Below are 26,086 nucleotides of genomic sequence, written 5' to 3'. Positions count from 1 at the left end.
TAAGTAACTTTTCAGCCATTCTAACTGCTCTTTCATTTCCACCAAGTCTTATTATATTCTCACAGTTTTTATCTAGCGTCATATTAATCATTTTAACAGAGAATGTGAGGAGTAACAGACTTAAAAAGCTAACTCTTCCAATGCAATCCTTGCAAACCATGCAAAATCCACACACATCATTATAGTGGCTTTGAGAAGCGACCGGCAGGGTGTCAGTCAGCTGGAGACAGAGAACAGAAAACATTGATACAGGTGTTTTAGAGACTTTTGGTTTATTTTAGTGTTCATGTTTGACTGATACTGACAAATTTTCCACACAACAAATAAAAACAAACTCTTACTGTAACACTACAAGCGTGTCAGTGGGCTAAAAAAAAGCACATGACAATATCCCAATGTAAATATTACGGGTCGTTTATAAGCATTGCCAGCATGAACTAGTTACCTAAAGCAATTCTGAACAGTAAACTACTTCATATATAATGCAATAGTGTAATATTTAACCACAGCTTACAGTAATATTTGATTAAAGGTTTCCATATGAGACTGAATAAAGCCACATAAAAATCTTTCCCTTTCATACTGTACCTACATCCAACATAATTTAATACAATTACTGACAGGATAAAAAAAACAGAACAGTTTATATTGATTGTTTTGGTAATTGGTTTAAATTAACTGATATTAAAAACACACATCTGGCATTTAACAAAAATGGATTTTCACTTTCCTCATGTATGATCTGAAGCAAACAGACAGTGAAAACAGAAAACCATCATCCTATCAGGTTCCTCGTCTTAAAGAGAAATGATTCCTCTGATAAACCAGCACATGGGATAAAAGAAGGCAGGACCATCTCCTCTGATTGGTTCAGGTCAGCGGATTTTTAGCATTCACTGGCCCTCGCTGTAAGAAAAAAAGTGTTGAAATTTAAAATAATTTATTCAGATGAAACATTTCACTTGTATTCTGTGGGCAGTTTGCATGTTCTCCCTGTGATGGCGTGGGTTTCCTTCGAGTGCTGAGCATGGTGCCGCAAAATATCAACCTTGATATAAATGGCCCTGGAAGAGTGTGTATATGTATATGTATATATATGTATATGTGTATATATATATATATGTATATGTATATATATGTATATATACACATACATACACATTCATTAGTCTTTATTAATCAGGGGTCGTTACAGCAGCATGAACCGCCAACTTTTCCAGCATATGTTTTACGCAGCGGATGCCCTTCCAGCTGCAAAACATCCATTCACACGCATACACTACGGACAGTTACCCAATTCACCAATACCATGTCTTTGGACTTGTGGGGGAAACCAGAGCACCTGGAGAAAACCCACGCCAACATGTGGAGAACATGCAAACTCCACACAGAAATGCCAACTGACCCAGCTGAGGCTCGAACCAGTGACCTTCTTGCTGTGAGGCGATTGTGCTACCCACTGCGCCACCATGCTGCCCATAAATTTAAATCTGAATTATTAAATTTTCACAACATGTCTAGATAATAGATAGATAATAGATAATATTGTTTCTCCAGGAGAAAGTCTTATTTATTTTATTTCGGCTAGAATAAAAGCAGTGTATAATTTTTTTAAAACAATTTTTAGGTGGAAATTATTATCCCCTTTAAGCTTGCCTAATTACTCTAACCTGCCTAGTTAACATGATTAACCTAGTTAAGCCTTTATATATCACTTACTTTAAGCTGTATTGAAGTGTCCTGAAAAATATCTAGTCAAATATTATTTACTGTCATCATGGCAAATGTAAAGGACAAAATATGTTTACAGTGAACATTACCAAGATCATAGTCAGAAATATTTGAAATAAACAAGATTAAGCAAGTGAATCTAGTAAATATCTTTGTGTTACTTTCGTCCCTACTGATGGGTTCAAAAGTACCAATGTGCACCTTTGGTTTAAAGTGAAGTTATATTGAAGATGTTCTACATTGATACAAAACAACACCCAATATTGATAGACCACTCTTGTGAGTAAGTAACTACAGCAAAAATATATTTCTGCTAAAAACAAAAACATTATCTTTTAAAGGCAGGTTTTAATGAAAATTGTTACACTCGTACCTGCACTTTCCATCTTTTTTATTTCTGAAATCTGTTTCCAATACTTTTTATGGAAGTTCATTTGTCTGATATAAGAAAGTTGCATAACTACAAAAACATTTCCTACAGCTAGCTTAAAAAAATAGTTTCCTTTAATAGGAAGCTTTGAGTTCAGGAAAGGAAAGTTACAGCGTGTTTTCATTCTACAGTGACCTCTTCAATCTCAATAGATCAAGCAAAACTTGACACTCACAAAATGACCCTGTTTAATAATTCAAACTCAGCTCCGATTAGCAAAAGCCTTTAATTAAATGCCAATTCTTTTCATCTTCGCTATAGAAAATAAGATACTGGATAAAATATTTACATCGCGCATCTTTGTATCCTGTTTCTCCGGCCTCACCCTCAGGGATCATGGAGTGTAAATACGCCCAGGGGAGAATAAATGACTCATCCTGGAAACGGTGTGGTGTTGTGGAGACCAAACATACGGGCCCACCGCGACACACACGGGCACTGGCACAGCAATGATGAGCAGATGGGGTTCATGCGTGGAGCACACGGCCATCAGACAACGTGAATTATTGTGGCAGATTTCGCAATGGAACTGTTGAAGTGCTGATTTACTGTACATGACCAGCTTCGTGTTGCTACATTGTAAACTTATCTGTAAATTATGTCTGTATTTATTGATTAATGTATTATTTTTATGCTTTTGAACACCTTTAAGTTACCTTGATCTTTCCTCCAACAACTGTTGATGTTGACAAGTTTGAAAAAAAGACCTTTATTGACATTTTTAATAGTTGGAAGTGATATTTTGTCCAGCTTGGTGTTTAAATTTATGCTACAAAAACTGATAATAAACTGCCTGTACTTTTTCTGTTGTTTTACTGGATCCTCTCTATATAACTTCTTATACAATATATTGTTTCAAACTACTAAAATGTCTCTAAATATCACTTTAAGCTGCAGAGTTGAATTTTCATCATCAAAAGTCAGAGCGGAGATCAAGATCCCATAATGCAATTCTAACTATTTTAATAATTTAATAATTTATAACTATTGCTGCGGTTGGACAACAATGTACTTTGAGGCTTTTTTTAGTTGAGAATGTAGTTGTTTAGATCGCAAGTGTGCAGTTTATTTATAAGGATAGTGCTTATTTTTTGTTTTAGATATTTATTATTTTGAAGATTCAGCACATCGGCGGCCATTAGCCTGTCATTGAGCAGAGCAAAGATAGTTGACGTTCCGCCACAAGATGGCGACAAAGAAGACATAAGTGCTTAAGGGAGGAAAAACTCAGCGAAAATTTCAAATTACAGCTGATCAAATCATTAAAAATCAGATAAGGGAAGTTGATCTCTCTCTCTCTTTTGTATTGTGTAGTACTGTATTTTTACCATAGTAATCTGGTAGTGTTTGCTTTGGTTTTTTCAGAGTTAATTATTGTGATATCCTGATTGAAACAGAGAAATACTGAGAAATCTCTATAGACTCATGTGAATTAGCAATGTGACAATGAGCTGCAGATGTGAATGAATGGTAGAATGAAGAAGCTCTGCGTACAAAAGGATTTTTGAGCCTCTCCATGTTTGATTTTCTTTTTTAAATACGTGATTGTCGTCGAACTGTTGTATAAACGCAATATCACACTCGTTCCTTATTGTCCCAGTGTCAATAAACAACCATATCGCACTACTACTCATGTAATATTGCTCATATATATATATATATATATATATATATATATATATATATATATATATATATATATATATATATATATATATATATATATATATATGGGTTTATTGATTGTGAACTGTTCAGGATGACAGTCTCATTGGAAATATTTACAGCACTCTAGTCCAAATATCTAAAAATTCTTACATCAAGAAGCATTTTCTAGACAAGCAATAATATTGTCTTCAGAAATAATGTCAAAATTAAGTGAGTTTTTGCTTAAAACAAGCAAAATAATCTGCCAATGGGGTAAGCAAACTAGTCTTGTTTTTTTTTTATTTTGACATAAGATTATTTTACTTGCCCAATTGGCAGATTTTTGGACTAGAAACAAGACGAAAAAAAATCTAAGTAAGAAAAGCATTTTTTGCAGTGTACATTTCGTTGCAGATTTTAGATGAAAAATCCACTAGAGGGTGCTGTCTATATTTTTCAGAATTGGAAATACATTCTGTTGTACACTTCAGATACACGTCTTTCTTGTGTTTTTGGTATTTATTTTTGATGTTGTGCAACAAACTGCATGAAAATAGTTATTTATTTGTTTTATGTCTCTGTAAATATGATAAGTGTACAAATGTACAAACATTTTGCCCTTGTACTTCCCTACAGCATTCATTTTACTTAGAAAATGTGCATTTAGAATGTAGACTGAAGTACGCATTTCCTATGAGGTCTTTCTGTGTTGGTTTAGGAAGATGCCATTGATCATACCTGTGTCGTTGAGCATTGCTTGAGCGTTACTTCCTGTCCTCCTCCTGTCAAAACAGAGATGTGCTTAATGTAAATGTATGTACTGCACTGTATTTTAATGTATAGAACACTGCCAAGAACTGTTTATATTTTATTGTTTCTTAGTACAAAATGTCAGAACGTTCTTGAAATAAAAAAGCAAAAATGACATAGGATATTAATTTTCAAAAATGTACACAAAATTCAATGAATTTAAGCAATTCGGTGGTGTAAGTTAAAGTAATAGTTCACCCAGAATGAATTTCTATTCTATCTTAATCTGAGTTTTGTTTTTCTGTTGAACGCAAAAGAAGATATTTGGAAGAATGTTGAAAACCGGTAGCCATTGACTTGAAATAAATCACTAGTTTCCAATAATGTTCAAAATCTCTTATTTTGTGAAACTCATAAAGGTTTTAAACCAATTGAGGTTGAGTAAATTTACATTTTGGGTGAACTATCTTTTCAGTTTAAAGAAAAAACAAGTCCCACTTGGCTTTTTTTTTAAAGGATAAGCTTGCTTAATTTCTTTACATTTTATTGTAAAATTTTAATTTCATAACCCTTTTTTTCTCTCAAGATAATGTAATAATCTTGATTTAATATAGTTATTTTTATTGGAAAATAATGTAAAAAAATCATTATACCTCTTGTCCTGGTTGAATTTGCATCTGCAGTGCCCACCTGTAATAATGGCAAAACACAAGATGCTTTAATCAGGTGTGAATCAAAAGGCAATGTTTGACACTTAAAACTTACATTTTAAGGCTTTTAAGTGATTTTATGTTTTTAATATAGTTGCTTTACATGTATTCTTGCATATATATTTGCTTCTGTATTTTTTTTTATATCTATGAAAAATGCTGAGATGTTGCTTTTAAAGTCGCTGTAAAAATAGTTTATTATCATTATTATGAATTATTATTCTCAAAATAACATGAGTATAGTATATGTGTGCATTTCAGTGTTGCCAATCGTAATTTCTTTCAGTGAGCACAGATTCAGGATCTGTTGTTGCAAGTTGAAATATGTGTCAGCTATAGATAAATAGTTTAATAAACGGAAAAAAACAGAACCTAAATTACATCTTTAACAAACATTGCCTGTTAAAATAAATACAATAGTTATATAGAATAAAAAAAGTTAAACAGATATAAACGCATACAAAACAACCATTGTGTTTTGAGCAAATCACTTCAATGATTAATTCGTTTAGAAGGAATCAGCATCTTTGACAAATCGATTGAATTTATATTTATGGTTGACTCTGTCCTAGATGAATCACTGTTATTTAAAAAATCAGTTCAGAAGGAGTCGAGCTCATACAACCTCTTGCAAACCAAATTAGATGAGCACACATCTTCATATGTTTATTGCAAGTTAGTTAGTCAACTTTCATAATAAACAAAAAAGGTCAGTGACAAACTCACTTAGGAGAATAGTGATGCCAATCAGACATAGAACTGCCGCTAAGATCAGACCTCCAACCCGCAGTCTGTGATAATCTAGTGAGAGACAGAATGAAAATATGACAAATAATATCAAATACTCATTATGTTTTATAATAGATTTGGATGTTATAGGGGCAAAAATATGAGTGTAACTCACCAAAAGAGAAGGGGTCATCCTCTGCTGAAATACAAGTTCGAAAAAGAAACCATTCAGTTTCAATTTAACATTATTTTTTTATCACAACAAATACAAACGAGAAGAAATAGAAGAAACTTAAAAGACTTACTGGTCTGCTGACCTTCTGCCAACACAAGAGACAAAACTACAAAAGCACAAAGTTTATTATCAAAATAGCACCTTAAGAATGTGTGGACAATTTGTAAAAAAAAAATTAAAATAAACTTACATGTCAAGAACACTAGTGCCAACGATTTCATCATAACAATGTAGATTTAGCCTGCAATACAAAATTAAAAATAATGCAGTCATGTTATATAGATGTATCAACATGAAAACAATAATCATAATTCAGATTGTTGGCTTATACTCAAATCACCAATAGTTACAGTAATAGTTACTTTTAAACGTATTTATATATATATTATTATATATACATAGTATTAATTTTTTTATGTTTAATCCACCTAAATTTGTAAAAACTAACAAGTTATCTTGATTTCTTGATGTTGTCCCAACAGAAATTTAACTGCGTGTGTGGAACCCAGCATTTTCATAACTAATGATGTGCTAATATTGATGATCAGTGTTGATGTAAAGTTACTTTAAGATGTAATATTTTACAATCTTAAGCCTATCTTTTACCTTACTGTCATGTTCTTGTCAAATCTAATCGATTTACAAATTAAAACACTCTTAAATGTTGTGTTTTACATGATTGCCTCAAGGCCTTATGATATCCTCCACACTATGCATTTGAACATGCAGTATAAAAGTGAAGATCACCTCCTTTTATTTAATTTTGAGTGTTTTAGTCAACCTTGTTACACCTGTGGTGTTCCTAGTTAAAAGTGACCGCCATTGGAAATGAATTGGTCTCCAGACTATATTCATCCATCGGCCTGTAAAAACATCCCATATACAGTAGTGTACACCAACCCAACCCAACTCACTCACTCACTACTTGCATTTTCAGTGCAGTTATTTTATGTCTATAAATTCATGTTGAACACTACTTTGAGACATTGTTCACAGCTGAAGAATGTTGAATAAAAATTGGTTCATACATGATTTGTGCTAATATAAGAGCAGTTAAAACACTAAGGGGCGGGAGGTGAACACGACAGGTGGGTTAAAAGAAGAAGCATAAATGGCATTCAAAAATTGAAGTTTGCTGTTTGTTCAAACTACTTTATTTAAAATTAGTTGAAACAACACAATTCTTGAGGGTTTTTTAATTCAATTATGTTTAATCCACCTAAATTTGTAAAAACTAACAAGTTAACTTGATTCCTTGATGTTGTCCCAACCCAAATTGAACCGAGTGTGTGGAACCCAGCATTTTTATAACTGATGATGTGCTAATATTGATGATCAGTGTTGATGTTAAGTTACTTTTGGATGTAATGTATTACAATTTTAAGCCTATTGTAACCTTCCTATCGGGTCAAACTGATTTACAATTTAAAACACTCTTAAATGTTGAGTTTTTACATCTGATTGCTTCAAGGCCTCATGATATCCTCCACACTATGCATTTGAACGAATGAAAGTGATGATCACCTCTTTCATTGAATTTTGAGTGTTTTAGTCAACCTTGTTACACCTGTGGTGTTCCTGGTTAAAAGTGACCGCCATTGGAAATGAATTGGTCTCCAGACTATATTCATCCATCAGCCTGTAAAAACATCCCATATACTGTACTGTACACCACCCCAACTCACTCACTCACTACTTGCATTTTCAGTGCAGTTATTTTATGTCTATAAATTCATGTTGAACACTACTTTGAGACATTGTTCACAGCTGAAGAATGTTAAATAAAAATTGGTTCATACATGATTTGTGCTAATATAAGAGCAGTTAAAACACTAAGGGGCGGGAGGTGAACACGACAGGTGGGTTAAAAGAAGAAGCATAAATAGCATTCAAAAATTGAAGTTTGCTGTTTGTTCAAACTACTTTATTTAAAATTAGTTGAAACAACACAATTCTTGAGGGTTTTTTAATTCAATTATGTTTAATCCACCTAAATTTGTAAAAACTAACAAGTTAACTTGATTCCTTGATGTTGTCCCAACCCAAATTGAACCGAGTGTGTGGAACCCAGCATTTTTATAACTGATGATGTGCTAATATTGATGATCAGTGTTGATGTTAAGTTACTTTTGGATGTAATGTATTACAATTTTAAGCCTATTGTAACCTTCCTATCGGGTCAAACTGATTTACAATTTAAAACACTCTTAAATGTTGAGTTTTTACATCTGATTGCTTCAAGGCCTCATGATATCCTCCACACTATGCATTTGAACGAATGAAAGTGATGATCACCTCTTTCATTGAATTTTGAGTGTTTTAGTCAACCTTGTTACACCTGTGGTGTTCCTGGTTAAAAGTGACCGCCATTGGAAATGAATTGGTCTCCAGACTATATTCATCCATCAGCCTGTAAAAACATCCCATATACTGTACTGTACACCACCCCAACTCACTCACTCACTACTTGCATTTTCAGTGCAGTTATTTTATGTCTATAAATTCATGTTGAACACTACTTTGAGACATTGTTCACAGCTGAAGAATGTTAAATAAAAATTGGTTCATACATGATTTGTGCTAATATAAGAGCAGTTAAAACACTAAGGGGCGGGAGGTGAACACGACAGGTGGGTTAAAAGAAGAAGCATAAATAGCATTCAAAAATTGAAGTTTGCTGTTTGTTCAAACTACTTTATTTAAAATTAGTTGAAACAACACAATTCTTGAGGGTTTTTTAATTCAATTATGTTTAATCCACCTAAATTTGTAAAAACTAACAAGTTAATTTGATTCCTTGATGTTGTCCCAACCCAAATTGAACCGAGTGTGTGGAACCCAGCATTTTTATAACTGATGATGTGCTAATATTGATGATCAGTGTTGATGTTAAGTTACTTTTGGATGTAATGTATTACAATTTTAAGCCTATCGTAACCTTCCTATCGGGTCAAACTGATTTACAATTTAAAACACTCTTAAATGTTGAGTTTTTACATCTGATTGCTTCAAGGCCTCATGATATCCTCCACACTATGCATTTGAACGAATGAAAGTGATGATCACCTCTTTCATTGAATTTTGAGTGTTTTAGTCAACCTTTTTACACCTGTGGTGTTCCTGGTTAAAAGTGACCGCCATTGGAAATGAATTGGTCTCCAGACTATATTCATCCATCAGCCTGTAAAAACATCCCATATACTGTACTGTACACCACCCCAACTCACTCACTCACTACTTGTATTTTCAGTGCAGTTATTTTATGTCTATAAATTCATGTTAAACACTACTTTGAGACATTGTTCACAGCTGAAGAATGTTGAATAAAAATTGGTTCATACATGTTTTGTGCTAATATAAGAGCAGTTAAAACACTAAGGGGCGGGAGGTGAACACGACAGGAGGGCAAAAAAAGAAGCATAAATGGCATTCAAAAATTGAAGTTTGCTGTTTGTTCAAACTACTTTATTTAAAATTAGTTGAAACAACACAATTCTTGAGGGTTTTTTAATTTAATTATGTTTAATCCACCTAAATTTGTAAAAACTAACAAGTTAATTTGATTCCTTGATGTTGTCCCAACCCAAATTGAACCGAGTGTGTGGAACCCAGCATTTTTATAACTGATGATGTGCTAATATTGATGATCAGTGTTGATGTAAAGTTACTTTTGGATGTAATGTATTACAATCTTAAACCTATCGTAACCTTTCTATCGGGTCAAACTGATTTACAATTTAAAACACTCTTAAATGTTGAGTTTTTACATCTGATTGCTTCAAGGCCTCATGATATCCTCCACACTATGCATTTGAACAAATGAAAGTGATGATCACCTCTTTCATTGAATTTTGAGTGTTTTAGTCAACCTTTTTACACCTGTGGTGTTCCTGGTTAAAAGTGACCGTCATAGGAAATGAATCTGTAATCAGACTATATTCATCCATCAGCCTGTAAAAACATCCCATATACTGTTCTGGACACTACCCCAACTCACTCACTCACTATTTGTATTTACAGTGCAGTTATTTTATGTCTGATTCTATAAATTCATGTTAAACACTACTTTGAGACATTGTTCACAGCTGAACAGGCAGGAGGCAAACACGACAGGAGGGTTAAATATGCATAAATTTTCACATATCAAAAAATGTTTGCTGTTTGTACAAACTACTTATTTAAAATGAGTTGAAACAACACAATTCTTGAGGGTTTTTTGGGGGGACAGCTTAATTGTTGTTTTTTAATCTACTTAAAGTTTGGAAAAACTAACAAGTTAACTTAATTTCTTGATGTTGTTCATTCATTCATTTTCTTTTCAGCTTGGTCTCTTTATTAATCAGTGGTCCTCACAGCGGAATGAACTGCCAACTTATCCAGCACGTTTTACGCAGTGGATGCCCTTCCAGCTGCAACCCAATACTGGAATACACCCACACACTCTTGCACACACTCATATACACTAAGGCCACACTACTGTCTTTGGATTGTGGTGGAAACCGGAGCACTCGACGGGGAGAACATGCAAACTCCACACAGAAATGCCAACTGACCCAGCCGGGGCTCAAACCAGCAACCTTCTTGCTGTGAGGCGATTGTGCTACCCACTTCGCCACCGTGGTGCCCTCCTTGATGTTGTCCCAACACAAATTGAACCGAGTGTGTGGAACCCAGCATTTTTATAACTAATGATGTGCTAATATTGATGATCAGTGTTGATGTTAAGTTACTTTTAGATGTAATACATTACAATCTTTAACGATCCGCTTAAGATTGTAAAATATTACATCTAAAAGTAACTTTACATCAACACTGATCATCAATATTAGCACATCATTAGTTCTAAAAATAACTTCAACATCTCGAAAATGACATCCCAAGCTCTGTAACTTTTTAAATCCCTCCATTTCAGTCACCTGACGTTATGATCCAATCATTTCCAAAGGCACAAATTCAAAAGCTTTTCCTCATTGAAGTCAGACTGTACTATAAAGTAAAATGGATTGTTATAAGCTGAAGATTTTGCCATTAAACCCAGGAAAATGACAACATTATGATCGAAAAGCAGATCATGTATCTGTTACGTACATGAAAGATAATTTCCATTATGCTTTGCAATCCACTTATGCTCTAAATATAACATGAATTCCCTTAATGCCTGAATTATCATCCTCCTCTAGCTTCACTTCAACAAAAATGGGCTTAAATCAAATGATCACGATCCTTGCCAATGCATCTGATCTGATTAAACGCAACAAATAGCCGCTCTGAAAACACAAAGCAGACCTGGATCAAATGTCAACAAAGCCTGGAACATCTCAGCTGCTAGGAAACACGTCAAAAAAGTGCTAAACCCCTCCATATAAAGAGCGTGTGTTTCTCCAAGTGCTGGAGATTTACGTCGCCTGACAGATGTAGATGTTGAGTTACGTCTACATCATAATTAAACATGCTGGAACGGCACTATGGAGCTTAGCTGGGATTTTTCCATTTCGTCTCCCAGAGACCAGAGGGAATGTTTTGCCCATCCCTACGCCACGACATGATGTAACACTCACCACCTTCAACTTACAAACATAGTGGCGAAGAAAGGGGAGAAATAATGGGTTCACCAGAGACATGCTGAGACAAAATAAAGTCCAGTATTTCTGCTCTTTGATCAGATCAGCCTGGGCCAGCGTGAGGCAGAAGTTAATCTAGAGCTTTTTTTTGTTTTCAGAGAGTCTCCAAGAGGTTTAATAAATCCCTTGAGTCTGTTTTCATATTATCTTCCACATGAATTATCTCGTTTCTTCTTCCAAACACACACGCAGTGTTTTGTGCCATTGTGGTTTAGATGTATTTATACTGTAGGCTTACTTCTTAAAGGGACAGTTCAACAACAAAAAAAAGACAATTCTGCCATCATTTACTCACGCTGCACTTGTTCAAAGATTAGTTTGTCATATTTTGAAAAATGCTGGTCGCTGTATATATGGCACTCATTGACTTTCATAATATATATATATATTTTTTTTTCTTCGTATGGAAGTCAATGGGTGCCAGCAACAAAAAATTTTAAAAGTATCTTCTTTTGTCTTAAACAGAAGAACGAAACTCATAAAAGTTTAAAACTACATGAGAAAGTAAATGATGAGGAAATTTTAATATTTGAGTGAACTATCCCTTTAAGCTAGGAGGCCTGGCCCTTTATGCAAATCAAGTCAAATTAGCTTTTGTGTAGTATAGGCGGACGTTTAATTTGCAAGCAGGTGCTTGTTTGATTAGAGGAACAGTGACCTATTCTGTCATAATTTACTTAATCTCATATGCTGTTACTTATCTGTGCAACATAAGCCAAGAATATTTCTTAAATTTTGTAATTCTTAAAACTATTCACAAATTTAAGCAAAAGTTGAGTGAAACAGTTGCCATATAGTATAAATTTTAACCCAAAATATACACAGTAATATGCTACTTTGTAAAAATAAATAATCCTGTTATCCTTTCGCTAAAGCAGACATGCCCAAAGTAGGACCCACAGGCCAAAGTTGGCCAACGGTAACCTTTGATTTGGCCACCCATCCCATCTGAATAGAGAGGGAGAATGATGGGGAGGTGGCTGAGGTGAATTCCCTTTGACGGAGATCGTCATTTTGAATTTAACATAACCTTTTTCTTCTTTGTTTTATTGCTGAGCTACACAAAAAGCCAACTGCAGTTCATTCATTAATTTTCTTTTTGGTTTATTAATCAGGGGTTGCCACAGCGGAATGAAACGCCAACACTCCCAAACACTTCAGCCAATTTAGCTCATTCAATTCACCTATAACGCATGTGTTTGGACTACGCGAACATGGGGAGAACCTGCAAACTTCACACAGAAATGCCCACTGACCCAGCCGAGGCTCAAACCAGCAACCTTCTTGCTGTGAGGCGATCGTGCTACTTACTGCGCCATCATGATGCCCACAAACTGAAGTTAATTGATTCAATTAAATAATGTAAATGATTCAGAATTTTATAATGTAAATACTGTCACCTGACAGATAAAGGACAATGCACAAGACATCTGCAAGCAAATCAAGGTAAAGTAAGGAGCTCGACGAGTGTATTCAGCACTTAACTCTATTGTGTTATAAATGGGATTGTTTGTTTTTACTGTAGTAAGTTCATTATAAAACGTTAAAAATGATACTGCATTAGTTAATTTAAAGCAACGTTTGGTTTTAAATATTACTGAATAAATTAGGAAATTACCCATGGCAAATTTATTAAACACGGTAGGGTATATATTTGCCCACAGCTCTCTATCAAGTTTGTTTTTTGGCCCTTTATAGGAAATAGTTTGTGCACCCTTGAACTAGAGAAAATATACATGCTAGCCCCTTTTACTCATAGATTACTGACTTTGCTGGAAAATTGCCATGAAGAGATGATGTGTAAACTAGCCCTTTTTTTAAATACAGCAATATTTGTTCAGGTCATTTTTTTGATCAAGGGTAACTTTTACACACATACAGAGCTTTCTGGAATGAGAAGTTGTTACGAGTAAATTGTTTGTGAATGCTTTTCTATTTTAAATATTATTGTTCCAGTAATTTTACAGCTATTTAGCAGTATTACTGTGTGAAATGGGGCTAACTCATAGACTAACTGTCTAACTGTAATAATCCTCATCCGATGGAGCTCAATTAAAAACCGACATGAAGAACAATTATAGTGTCCTGTAATTCATAATCAACACAACGATAAAAAACACAGCTGTTGATTAATAAGCTTTCAAAGAATGGAGCTAACTGATTCATAAAAGTTAGCTTATCTGCATCAACCCCGTTTTCAGAGTCAACTCTAAAAAAAAAAAAAAAAGTTGGCTATTCAAAGTTGGCCAATCAAATTAATGAAGGCTGAGCTTTAATAAAATATCAAACGCATTTTCAACATTATGTGCTTTAAAACAGTTACTAAAAAAATCCCTCCAACCTTCAGAACAGCTTCATTCGGCGTTTTTTGTAATTTCTTTGCAAGTTACATAGTTGAACCAGCAGGTGGCAACAATCAATCAGATCATAATCTGTGTGTAAGAGCGAGTCACTGAATCATTCTCAACCGAGTCCATCAACAACAATGATTCATTCAGGTAACGTTATGAAACGCCACTATTTCGGGAACATGCAGCTCCTTTTCTTATTCGTTTGTAATACTTTATGTTGGGATTACAAAAACAGTAACTGCCAATGTTGTGTCTGAAATATAAGTTACTCAAAAATAACTTTGTTTGACTGAAAAAGTAGCAGTTGACCCTACTGAAAAAACAGCCTAAACCAGCTGGTCAACCAGGCTGGTTTTAGAGGGGTTTTAGCCACTTCCAGGCTGGTTTCCATCCATTTCCAGCCTGGTCTTAGCTGGTCAGGCTATGTTCTAATCATGTTTGTGTTTGTCTAAACATTATGATTGCAGATGTAACGTTGGCTCGACTACTTATTAATTACATTTTAATGTTTTTACAATAATTTAAGGTTGTAATTGTTTGTAATGAAAAGTTAATAGGCTATAGTTGGCCTCACTTTTAATTTTCTAAATGTCTACTACATCTAACAAATGAAAAGCACATACAGATAGGTATTTTTTCAGTACCAAGCAGTGCCTAGATAATTCTGCCAAGAATCTGTCTAGAAAAAAAGTGATTTCTATATTTTACAATCTTTTCAGGGACTCTCAGATGTGCTTCTTAAATCTCTTCATGCGACTGTACCATTAAAAAGCTGAGAGAAATTAGTTTCATCTCACTGTTTTTTGGCTTGGACAGTCCGAACAGTTTGGCACCCTCCTGCCAGGGAGGATCACCCAGTGTGCATGGAGATAATAATGAATGTCTTGTGATCTGGTACGGTCACGTTGGCCTGCCAGTGTGCGTGTATGTGTGTGTGAGTCATGGGAAAGAATGAGGAATTGTGTCCTACGGTGTTTAACATCACTTCCTCATCTCACATTACAAGCCAGCCTTCCCTGTTTCAATGTAATGCCTTGTTTCTTTGCAGATGCCATAATACATTCAATGAACAATACCATCTCTGCACTTTCCACACTAGTACCATTCAATCCTTATTCAGGAAATTGAAAGTTTAAACAGGACAGCCAAGGAATGTGCTCATTCTTAGTGTCCGGGCAAGTCAATACTTTACTCTGAATACCTGTATCGTGTCTGGATAAAATGTTTCATAGTGACTAACCCCTAGTATTACATGTTGCTGTGTACAGAACAGGCCCATTCACAGCAAAGATGATATCTATAATGATAAAGATATCTTTCTAAAATCATTCTAAATATAATATATACTATATTAAATATAATATATCACAGAAGAAAAAAAGCTTTATAGGCGTTTTACTTAACTCTTGAAAGATTTATCTTGTTCAGTAAAACAAGATGCTGTGCTTCAAAAGCAAGTTGTCTAGAGTTCATTGCCAATTTTACATGCCTGTTTACAATCTACCATCTAATACCATTGCAAGATGGAACAATAGGTTAATTGTCAAAGTGTGGTCTAAAACGGATGTTGTAAAGGCTGTAGTGGGGCTTACATGGTTAAAAAGCTTTCACATTTAAACTCTCCATGTACTAATAGTAAATATGCTGTCATTTGTGTGGAACCCCAAAGTAAACAGTTGTACAAGGATTAATATATACTTTTAAAGTAGCTTACTAACAGTGGTGTAAAGTAATAAATAAAAAATACTCAAACTACTGTAAGTTTGAGACTACTGTCTTAGGAATTGTAATTGTCTAAGTTTTAAAAATGTGTATTTCTAGTTTCCCTTCAGTACATTTTTAGTGCTGTATCGATACATTCACTCCACCACTTTCCTTCAACCTGCAGTCACTACTTTATTCTGTCTTGTCTAGGGGGATTAGAAAATTCAGTACTGTGATTCCTGTCCAATCAAATTACACATAAATAAATCGCATCATAATGAACTACCTCAAGACATGGGCGATTTTTATAATTGCAGCAAACTGTTTGGAAGCATTAAGTGTCCAAGAAAATGTCCAAAATCTTTACACGCGTTGACCCAGAGAATGTTTAGATGTGTGTCACTGATGACGAAGATGACGGATGTTTACTGTATGATGACCGAAATGGCATTAAACACCCAGCAGACACAGAAGTCAGAACATGAAGTCAGTTTGACGTTGTACTCTAACATCATGGGGACATTGCATTTCGTTTGGAAATGAAAATCGGGTTGACGTCAGAACTCAACGTCAGGCCAACGTCAATGTCCAACATTCAACTTAAAATCAACCAAATATTAATGTCTAATGATGTTGCAGCTTGATGTTGTGTGGATGTTACCACTATGATGTCTATCAGACGTTGGATTTTGGTTGCCATATCTGACGAATACATGTCAGTATTTGACGTTAATATGACGTTGGTTTAAGATGTTGGCTCGACGTTGGATTTTGGTCATTTTCTAACAACCTAAAATCGACCAAATATCAATGTCATTTGACGTCATTATTAGACATCAGAATAACGCTGTCCTTAGACACTGGGTAGATGTTGAATTTTGGTCACCTGACATCACAACCTAAATCTAACCTAATATTAACATCTTATGATGTTGTGTGCCTGCTGGACAATAACTAGATACACTACAGAATGTTACGTTTACACACATATGCACAAATTACATGTAAATGCATCAGCTTTCACATTGTAATACTCACTACTCTTGAGTACTTTTAAAAAGGTCTACTTTTTACTCATACTTTGAGTAATATTTACAACAGATGATCTCACTCTAATTTCACTACATTTGTAGACAAGCAAAAATACTTTTACTTGATTATGATTTTTCAGTACTCTTTCCATCACTGCTTACTAATATGCACTAGTTAGGAATAATTAATGAGGATCGAGGATGTACCTTTTAGTTTTTGTACATTTTAGAATCTCTCCCTTTTGACTGTCTCACACCTATTACAGCATGTTATCATTCACTGGTGTAGATTGCGGTATGTTTAGCATTTTTGACCTTGCATTTTTTGTGACATGGACTGATACCTCAAGTTGTGTGACTTGTCTTTCTATTATTAATTGACTCATGATGGTGATTTGATTTGGTCCAGCAGGTAGCCACCTATCATCATCCAGCCAGAATACCCTGAGATCTCCTAACCATCAGATGACAACCTTCTTAAAAGAATTTATTCTGGGCTACCTCATCAACTTGGCAACCCAATGCATCATGATGGTGAGTTTAATTGAGTGCTGAAATGGCTCTATCTGAATATTGGTTTATTGACAAATTCAAAGTAGTACATGCAGCACTTTCTTCTGTTGATCACAAAATAAGTTATTTTGAAGAGTGCTGGTTACTGATTGCTGGTATGACTTCCATAGAGTACAAAAAGACCAAGACTCAAATACTGTAGGTTTTAAGCAAGTTAAGGAAGAGTAAATTATTTTTATTTTTCAGTATTTCTTTTTTTTTTTTTGTAAACTCTCCATTTCATTTATATAGTTGATAATGTGCACAGGTGTATACAAACTCAAAAATAAAAGTTTGCATATTTAAATGGCCATTTTAAAGATTTTGTGGCTTGTGATGAGATCTTACTATTATTAAGGGATTTGTTATGGTGTGCTTTTGCAGTAAAGCAACCTAGCAGCATTCAGCCAGAATACCCTGAGATCTCCTAACCACCAGATGGCAACCTCTTTAAAATAATTTATTTTGGGCAACCTCAACAACTTGGCAACCCATTGCATCATGATTCTGAGTTGAATCAAGTGCTGAATAGAGCTGTCACAATTATCAATATATCAAGGTAACGTGCAACACATGGAATTGACCTCAATTGCTTTTGGTGATGCAATAACTAATGCCCATAATTAGGGCCAGACGGAATCTGTGGACGTTTTTTACCATTTCTGCGGAGAATTTTGGTAAAAAATCTGCAGATTTCTGTGGAATTATTTTGGGAGTATCATAACTTAAAAACTTAATATAAGAAATAAAAAAATGATTATTTAATGTTTAAAATGCAAGTCCAATTAGATTCACTTTATTTGGTAAACAAAGCAAGTCTCTCATATAATATCTCTACTAAAAGACAGAAAATATTACTGTACAAACTGCATTGTACATAAATCAGATAAACATTTTCATATTAGTCAATAGTATTACTGTAATTAATTTGAAAAGTGAATAAATATAGATTTACACACAATAACTCAAGCAAATAAACAAAATTAATGATGGGCTAAAAATCTGCGGAAAGTCTGCAGAGTTGCGCGCGCAGATTCCGTGTGGCCGACCCATACTTGTAAACAAGCCCAACTTCTCTCTCTCTATTGGAGGTATCAGTGTCAGTATAGTTAAAAAAACACTATCGTATTTACTATAAATTGCTTTAAGTATATTTTCATTTGGGTGCCTGACAATTAAAAATAGATCTGCTAGCTGATATCACAGCCTCTTTTACTTTTTACCTTGCACTTTGTTTTGCAATTATTTATTTAGGATATGCCTTTTCATATTCTGATAATTGCCTAATTATTAAATTGTTAAAATGACTTAAATTAAAAAATATATATTAAGAATGAAATATTATGTGTTTTTGGAAGTGTGTACTTGCATTGTGATGATATTATATTGTCATTCTAGCATTATATGAGTGGCATAAAATGGTCTTAAAATGACAATATTGTTTATCGCAATATATTTTGGTGCAATGTATCGTACAACAAAAATAGATCTCATGACAGGCCTAGTGCTGAAACAGCTCTTTCTGAATGTCGTTTATTAAAAATCCAAAGTAGTAAATTGATACTCATACACAAAGGTAGACATAGCACAATGTATTTAGCAAGGCGCTACTAGATTTCATTTTTGGTGTGAACTGGCCTTAACTCATCTTGCACTGTTCTTATGAAATGATGATGAAGCCTTTATTTGTCACATACACTTTTACATGCAGCGAAATTGGACCCCCTGATTGATACCTGATATGACTGATACCTGATTTTTTTAAAACTTGTAAATAGATGTTTACATTTTTAAAATAAAATGAAAAAATGTAGTGATATGACTTCTGTTTTTGATTTGGTCCAGCAAGTAGACACCTAGCAAACACCATGATTTACTGGTAAAACTGGTCACTTGTGAAAACAGGTTTGCAACATTTTGCTCATGGCGGTGAGTTAATGCATTGATTGCAGATCTCAGTTTTCTATTCTAATGTAAATCTTCTCAAAGTTTGCAAAACAAAGAAAACAATCTCAAATGCAAATTGGGCGCATTTCCTTTAAGTTGTCAGAGGGGCTGACTATAGTATTGGTAACTTAGTAACCAACAGTAAAGAAGACAAGCTTAAGGAGAGAGCCGATTGGTCATGTTGGTGTAATGTTTGCTAGGTCAGAGTTTATTTGGCAAATGCATTTTTGTCTCTTATTATTCGCATTAACATTTTTTCACACAAGTACAAAACCGGAGTACGGAGTCTGTATAAATTTACGGGAGACTTGCAGAGCTACCGGGAGAGGTCATAAGATTGGACGAGACAATAGATGGTGGCAATCGCTCTGCTCATGTCACAGCAGCTTAAAACACTGAAATACAGCAACTGCACTTGCAACAAAGAGCATCATTCATGCGAATCCTGCCAATAAACATGCATAATATACAGCAGTGCACATGCTTCTTCGGTTCTGTCAGGTGTTGTGTGCGCACTCTCATTCCCATACAGCTGAGAGTGGCTGTGTGAACTCCACCATGTGCGATTCAGAATGCAGAAATTTGGAATCACGCGACCATGTAGAGACATAAATGACATGCTGTTGTGTAAATAAGAAATTACATATTTAGCTTGTTTATTAAAAGTTATGATCTGGCGCTGTGTAGAAAATAACATTAACTTGACTTGAAGGGGGGCGGGGAAAGCCGTTGGGAGGGCGGGGCGCCCCCCTAAATTAATGGTAAGGGAAACACTGAAATGTATGCAGGCTGTTATTAATAATGCTGCACATGTATTGTAACTAAACTCAGAAAGTCTTTAGATTTCAGTGTTTACAGGGTTAAAATTGGTGCATTTCCCATATACATTAGTGTGAGCAGCAACTGGTGTATTTGATTTTGGGCTGCATGATATTGAAAAATCTGATATGAACAAAGTTTCGCAAGATGGTTTGAATAACTCTATTTGACAGTTTTCTGGGAAGTTTAACAGTATTCAGGTGCAAAATTAAATAATCACAATGCTGAAAAATGCCTTTCTTTGCTTTGTCTCGTTAACTGTCTAAATATCTAAAAAATATTCTCTGAATAAAAATCAAGTAAAAACATTTTGTTTTCACCTTTAGAAGAAATAAGTCAAACTTAAGAGTTTTCTTCCTTAAAACAAGCACAACTATCTGCCAGTTTGGGAAGTAAAATAATATTGTTTTTGCTTTTGAATTGTAAATATTTGGACTAAAAACAAGACAAATTATAAGTAAGATTTTTTAAAATAGTTTTTTACATATATTAACATTAACACTATTATGGTTAAACTTCAAATCACATGTGCTATGTAGCTCCTGGGGCCTGTTTCAGTAAGGAGGTTTAACCAAGTCTGAGTTTAAACTTAAACTCTGAGTTTTTAATCTCTCTGTAAGTAAACTCAGAGTTTTTGGTTTCAGAACAGCTGATCTGAGTTAGGTTAATCAACTTTGAGTAGACAAACTCAGAGTTAAGCTGTGGTCACACTTGACTTTTCCCCCCATAGACTTCCATTCATACGCACGCGAATGCGTCAGACCGGAAACGCGAGGTCCTGCGTCAAGTTTCGCATGTTGCTGCGGTGCAAAGTTCAAGCTTGGTGAACTCGGACCAGCGAAATCACATCACTTGACTGCGTGAGACCAATCGAGGATCAAAACATGACCTGTCTAGACAGAAATTTAAAACATGGAACAATCGCTCGCTTTTTTTTAATGTCTAATCATCTTGTTTAATCCCGCCCCTTTTCGCAGCGCTGCACGAGAGAATTTCGCACACACAAAGCCCAGTGTGACCGTAGCTTTAGGCGTGCACACCGCAGCTATAAAAAGACATTATCAATGGAGCTCAGATATTACTAGTCACCATGGCAATATGAAAAAAGAGATCACCATTTTTTTTTCTCCAGCTGAACTTGATGTGCTCATGCATCAAATATGACCATATTAAACTGTTTCGGTTTTAGAATGGCCAAATCAACATTTCAGATGTTTTACAATGTGCTCAGCCTGGTTTGTCCATTCACACACATTTTTTTAATCATCACATGATCTCTAAAAACAAAATCGCATGACTTTTTTTTTAATGCGCACACTGGAATTTGTTCAGTAAACGTGTTTCCATTGTAGTTAATGCCCATCTTTTCTTATCAAATAAAAAAAAATTATCCTACTTAGTTATGTGCATACGTTTTTATGTGCATTTTCAACGTTTATGCACATCTTGGCATTTCCATCCACCTATTTTTATGTGCATCTCCAAAACATCTCTGGAAACGTAAGGCTAAGGCGAGGAAAAACTGCTACATCTTTTAAAAGCGGAGGAGACCGACAGAAACTCTGAGTTTAAGAGTAAAACCTGCTCTTGACCAGGTTAGGTTCACAGAGTAAGTTACCACGGTAAGTGACTCGGAGTAAAAGTTACCTCTATTTCAGAAACAGGCTTGACTTACCATGCTTTCCTAAGTTTGACAAACCTGCCATTTTGAAACTGAAAACCCAGAGTTTCTTATTTCAGGGTTAAAATAACTCCGTGTGTTCACTTAACCTCTTTTCTGAAACTGAGCCCTGGTAACCTTTAATTCACTCAACATTGCAATGTCTCTTTTGCGGATGCACACAGTGATATCGATTTTGAAACAATAGATTGTGCAGCCCTAGTTTGATAGGCTAAAGAAACAGTATAACAAATCTCTAGTTAATGGCCACGGCTCCTCCTCTGCACTAATTTGATTAGTCTAGTAATTATTGCAAGCAGCTGCTGATGTGGAGGTTAAATTTAATTTTCTGTAATGAAGAAAGAGAGAGGCAGCTGGCATTTATACAGCACTGCTTAAATGACAACATTTTAGGCACCTTCGGGTTTGAAAAGGGTTTCTATATGCTGTAAATACAAATTATATATATGCATCAAGTTAGTCCATGAGCATGAGCGAATACTTAAGAACCAAAACAACACACTGCCAAAAAAATGCTTTTCTTACTCTGATTTTTGGTCCAAATATCTAAAAATTTCTACTTCAAGAAGCATTTTCTAGACATATATACTAATACCAGAGATAATATGGTAAAAATAAGTGAGTTTTCCTTTAAACAAGCAAAATAACCTGCTAGGGGAGTGAGCAAAATAATCTTGTTTTTACTTTTGACATAAGATTATTTTGTTTACCCCAATTTGCAGATTATTTTGCTTGTTTTATGGAAAAACTCACTTAATTTTGACTTCTTTCTGAAAATAACAATGTTTTACTTTTCTAGAAAATGCTTCTTGATTAAGAATTTTTGATATTAGACAAACTGTATTTTTTGCAGTCCCTGCACAGCCATGTTGTGTTTCTTTATTAAGTGACATTGACAAATACTAGCCTGACATGCACAACACACACGTTCATGCATGCAACATATGATATACACGTAGTATATATTTATAGAAGTGTGTAAGTGGTGAGTTAAGTCACATTTGTTCTCACCTACTACTTCCAAAACACCCTTGACTCCATATAAGAGTCTGACACAATCACATGGCACACAAAGGATGCACGCCATGTACACAGGAATCCAGACTGCGGCTATATTAGGAACAAAATTCCACCCTTGAGAACAGGCTGTGAACTTTGAAGTATTGTATGATTACACACTCTAGCACAAACACGCTGACAGATGCCCTTTAGTTACACAGGCTGCTTTAAAATGGATATGTAGAAAACCTTATTTCTCTAAAACCACTGCAGAAAACTTCTTAACATTGGTTTGCATTGAAGTTTAGTAGTGTTTTCAACGTGTCTGCTTTCCATGTGCATCGAGTGGTGCAGGAAGGAATGAGACATTCTGATGAAATGAATCACCATTCCAAAACCACAATCCCGCCCCTGTTGTTAAAGGGATAGTTCACCCAAAAAAAAAATGGTTATTTACTCACTCCCGATTAGTTCCAAACGTTTATGTGTTTCTTTTTTCTGTTAAACACAAAATAAGATATTTTGAAGAATGTAGCCAATGACTTCCGAAATACGTAAGTCAATGGCTACAAGTTTTCAACATTTTTCAAAATATCTCTTTTTGTGTGTGTGTGTGTGTGTGTGTGTGTGTGTGTGTGTTAAACAGTAGAAAGAAACTCAAGCTGGTTAGAAACAACAAGTGAGTAAATGAAAGATGTTTCACTTTTGGGTGAATTATCCCTTTTTAAAGTAGTGCTGTATTTTTGTTTCATTCAGCTAATGTTTTTTCCATGAGCAGATCATTTAACACTTAAATCTATTAACACTTAAACCATTTTCAGTCTAAATATTAAATTATTTATTTAAAATATTTATTATAATATTAAATAGGTCCAGGAGTATCAGTTTTTCCATATTTTGTCATGGAAAGCTGGATCACTGGTTATAAAAGCTAAAAGGTTAACCAAACAAAACACTGTTTGAGACTCTTGGGTTGTCATGGTGCTTCCATAACTTTTAAACACAACGTTAGATGTGTTTACTTCATGAATGACTGGATTTCTTCCACTTATACACACCAACTCATGATTTAGCCTCCATGTTCTGTATTCGAATGTTCACAAATATATGTTTGCTAAGGACAAAATTAGTTAAATTAGTTGGTGGCTGTTAAAATGTGAATATAACTATAAGAATATGTAGTCCTTAGCTCCAGTAGTGTTTTTTTTATTAAAGTGTAACTGGATTTTATTCAGATTCAGTGATGAAGGTATGCAATTTAGATGATCTTTAATCAGCTGCAGTAATTCAGAATGAAAGTTTCCAAATCAGTGGAGGAAAACCAGCTCGTACTGTGAACTCTGTGAAGTCTGAGACCATATTATAAATCTAAACTTAAAAAAATATATATTTAAACTCACAAATAAATGTAAAACCTATTTTTGCAATCCTGGCCAATGGTCAATTCTTGTGGACGGACAATCTTTTTTTTTTTTAATCATGCTCCTCAAATCTCAAACCTAATCAAATCACTTTGCAGATCATCTTACTCAATGTACAGATTAAACATCATAATATTATTATAATTATAGAATAACTTAAGAAGAAAATGAGCAGTAAATCCGAAAAAAAAACAAAACATGGAGGATTTTTGGTACTTTAAAACCCAGGGTCAAAAACAGCAAACCCAGCAGGCACCTTAGTATCAAAATGGCATCCAAAAAAAATTATATAATAATTAATATAACAAATAATATAACATTTGGCGTCAGTTCAATTACAGGACAGTTTTAAAATCATGTTTTTTGATGCCAATGTTAAATGTCATTTTGATACTGTTCTGACATCAAGGTAGTTAATTGACCTCAAATAATTTAACGTGTTAACGTGTTAACAATAATTTTACGTGTTTTGATGTCGTTTTGACACCAGTGTGTTCACTGGAAACCTTTATGAGGAAAAAATAAGACTGAAAAAATCTAATTACTTTGCAGATCATCATATCTTAGACATTGTACAGATTACACATCATATTTTACACTTATAATATTATACTTGGTAATATATCTTAAGAAAAAAATGGTAGTAAATCAGAAAAAAACCATGAACAAGCATTTTTGGTAGTTTTCGAAGATTTTGATGTCTCAAATTTGTATTATTTTACAGTAAGTCGGTACAGAACGCATTAGTGTTACTGTTTTTAGTAAAACAATAAACATTATCAGTATAACCTTTCAAGTAAATTAAGGTCCAGACTAACAGCTGGAAAGTATATCAAATAATTCAAAGATTCTGCCTTTAACACCAAGTAAAATATGTTCACAAAACCCTTTAAAGTCATTGAATGCTTAAATATGTCATATAAAATTCAATAAACTTGAATAAATACATCAGCCATAACATATGTTTCAGTATAGAGGCATTAAAATGGCATCCATAGTTCATCACTCACCTTTATCAAGCAGAAAGAAACTGAAAGGTTGAAGTTTGATGCGTGGTTGTGAAGGAACCACCCGTAACACGCTTAAAGATCGGATGTAGACTTAAACCAACACCCTAAACCATCCGCTCAACAGGTTGGCTCAGTCCTGAGTGGGTTGAGTTTTGAATGAAGGATCTTTTCTCTGGAAGAGCAGCTCTGATAGTTTTTGTTTGTCATGCACGCTTGCTCTGAATTTTTTTGTTAGAGCGTGGACATGTTGATTTGAACAGAGTTTGAAAAAAAGTACAGCCCAGGGCCAGAAATGAACTGTTCTATTCAGGGGTGATAATTGCCTCTGGAAATAGATTTAGAAGGGGCATTTTTAACCAAACAGGCACCTTGATATAAAAACGACAGACAAAAAAAATCTAAACTGCAAATCAGTTTGATGCCCAAAAATCAGTGTTCATTTCACTTCCACAAAATAACACAAAGTATTGAAGTAAAGTTTTATTCATCTAAATGCTTCAATTTATAAATTTACACTGGATTTTGTGTCCCTACAATGCATGTAAAGTACCTCGATGTTAAAACGACTTCAATTGCCATCCAACATTGGCGCCAAAATTCAAATAGGACATGTTTTTGAAACCAATGTTAGACGTCATTTTAAAGTCGTTTCGATCTCAAATTGATTCACATTTTTAACGTATTTTGATGTCGTTTTGACATCAAGGTGCCCGCTGGG

General features: G+C 34.5%; 1 protein-coding gene across 2 annotated transcripts; it reads right to left on the bottom strand.

Moving 5' to 3' along the window:
- Positions 1–255: 255 nt before the first annotated feature.
- On the bottom strand, positions 256–25,522 carry fxyd3 (FXYD domain containing ion transport regulator 3). Of its 2 annotated transcripts, none has more exons than XM_056475281.1 (8): positions 25,369–25,522; positions 6,423–6,473; positions 6,303–6,338; positions 6,173–6,193; positions 5,995–6,069; positions 5,212–5,248; positions 4,547–4,590; positions 256–906 (listed from the first exon to the last, which is right to left on the bottom strand). In XM_056475281.1, the coding sequence occupies exons 2-8, from the start codon at positions 6,454–6,456 to the stop codon at positions 887–889; spliced, it is 267 nt and encodes an 88-aa protein (XP_056331256.1). In that variant the 5' UTR covers positions 6,457–6,473; positions 25,369–25,522; the 3' UTR covers positions 256–886. The 2 variants fall into 2 exon arrangements, with proteins under 2 accessions (XP_056331256.1, XP_056331255.1); XM_056475280.1 differs by having other exon boundaries at positions 6,173–6,196; positions 25,369–25,519.
- Positions 25,523–26,086: the final 564 nt, after the last annotated feature.

Source organism: Danio aesculapii, chromosome 16 (assembly GCF_903798145.1).
Source record: "Danio aesculapii chromosome 16, fDanAes4.1, whole genome shotgun sequence".
Lineage (NCBI taxonomy): Eukaryota > Metazoa > Chordata > Actinopteri > Cypriniformes > Danionidae > Danio > Danio aesculapii.
Note: the sequence above shows the minus strand (reverse complement) of the source record. Positions and strands in the feature narration are given on the sequence as shown.

Bases quoted from the DNA above. Each gene is read 5' to 3' on its own strand.
- fxyd3 (XM_056475280.1), bottom strand. From the start codon at position 6,456: ATGATGAAATCGTTGGCACTAGTGTTCTTGACAT. The intron at 6,339-6,422 runs GTAAGTTTATTT...GTGCTTTTGTAG, and splicing joins GGCACTAGTGTTCTTGACAT to TTTTGTCTCTTGTGTTGGCA. The intron at 5,249-5,994 runs GTGAGTTTGTCA...CCATTATTACAG, and splicing joins TGGCATCACTATTCTCCTAA to GTGGGCACTGCAGATGCAAA.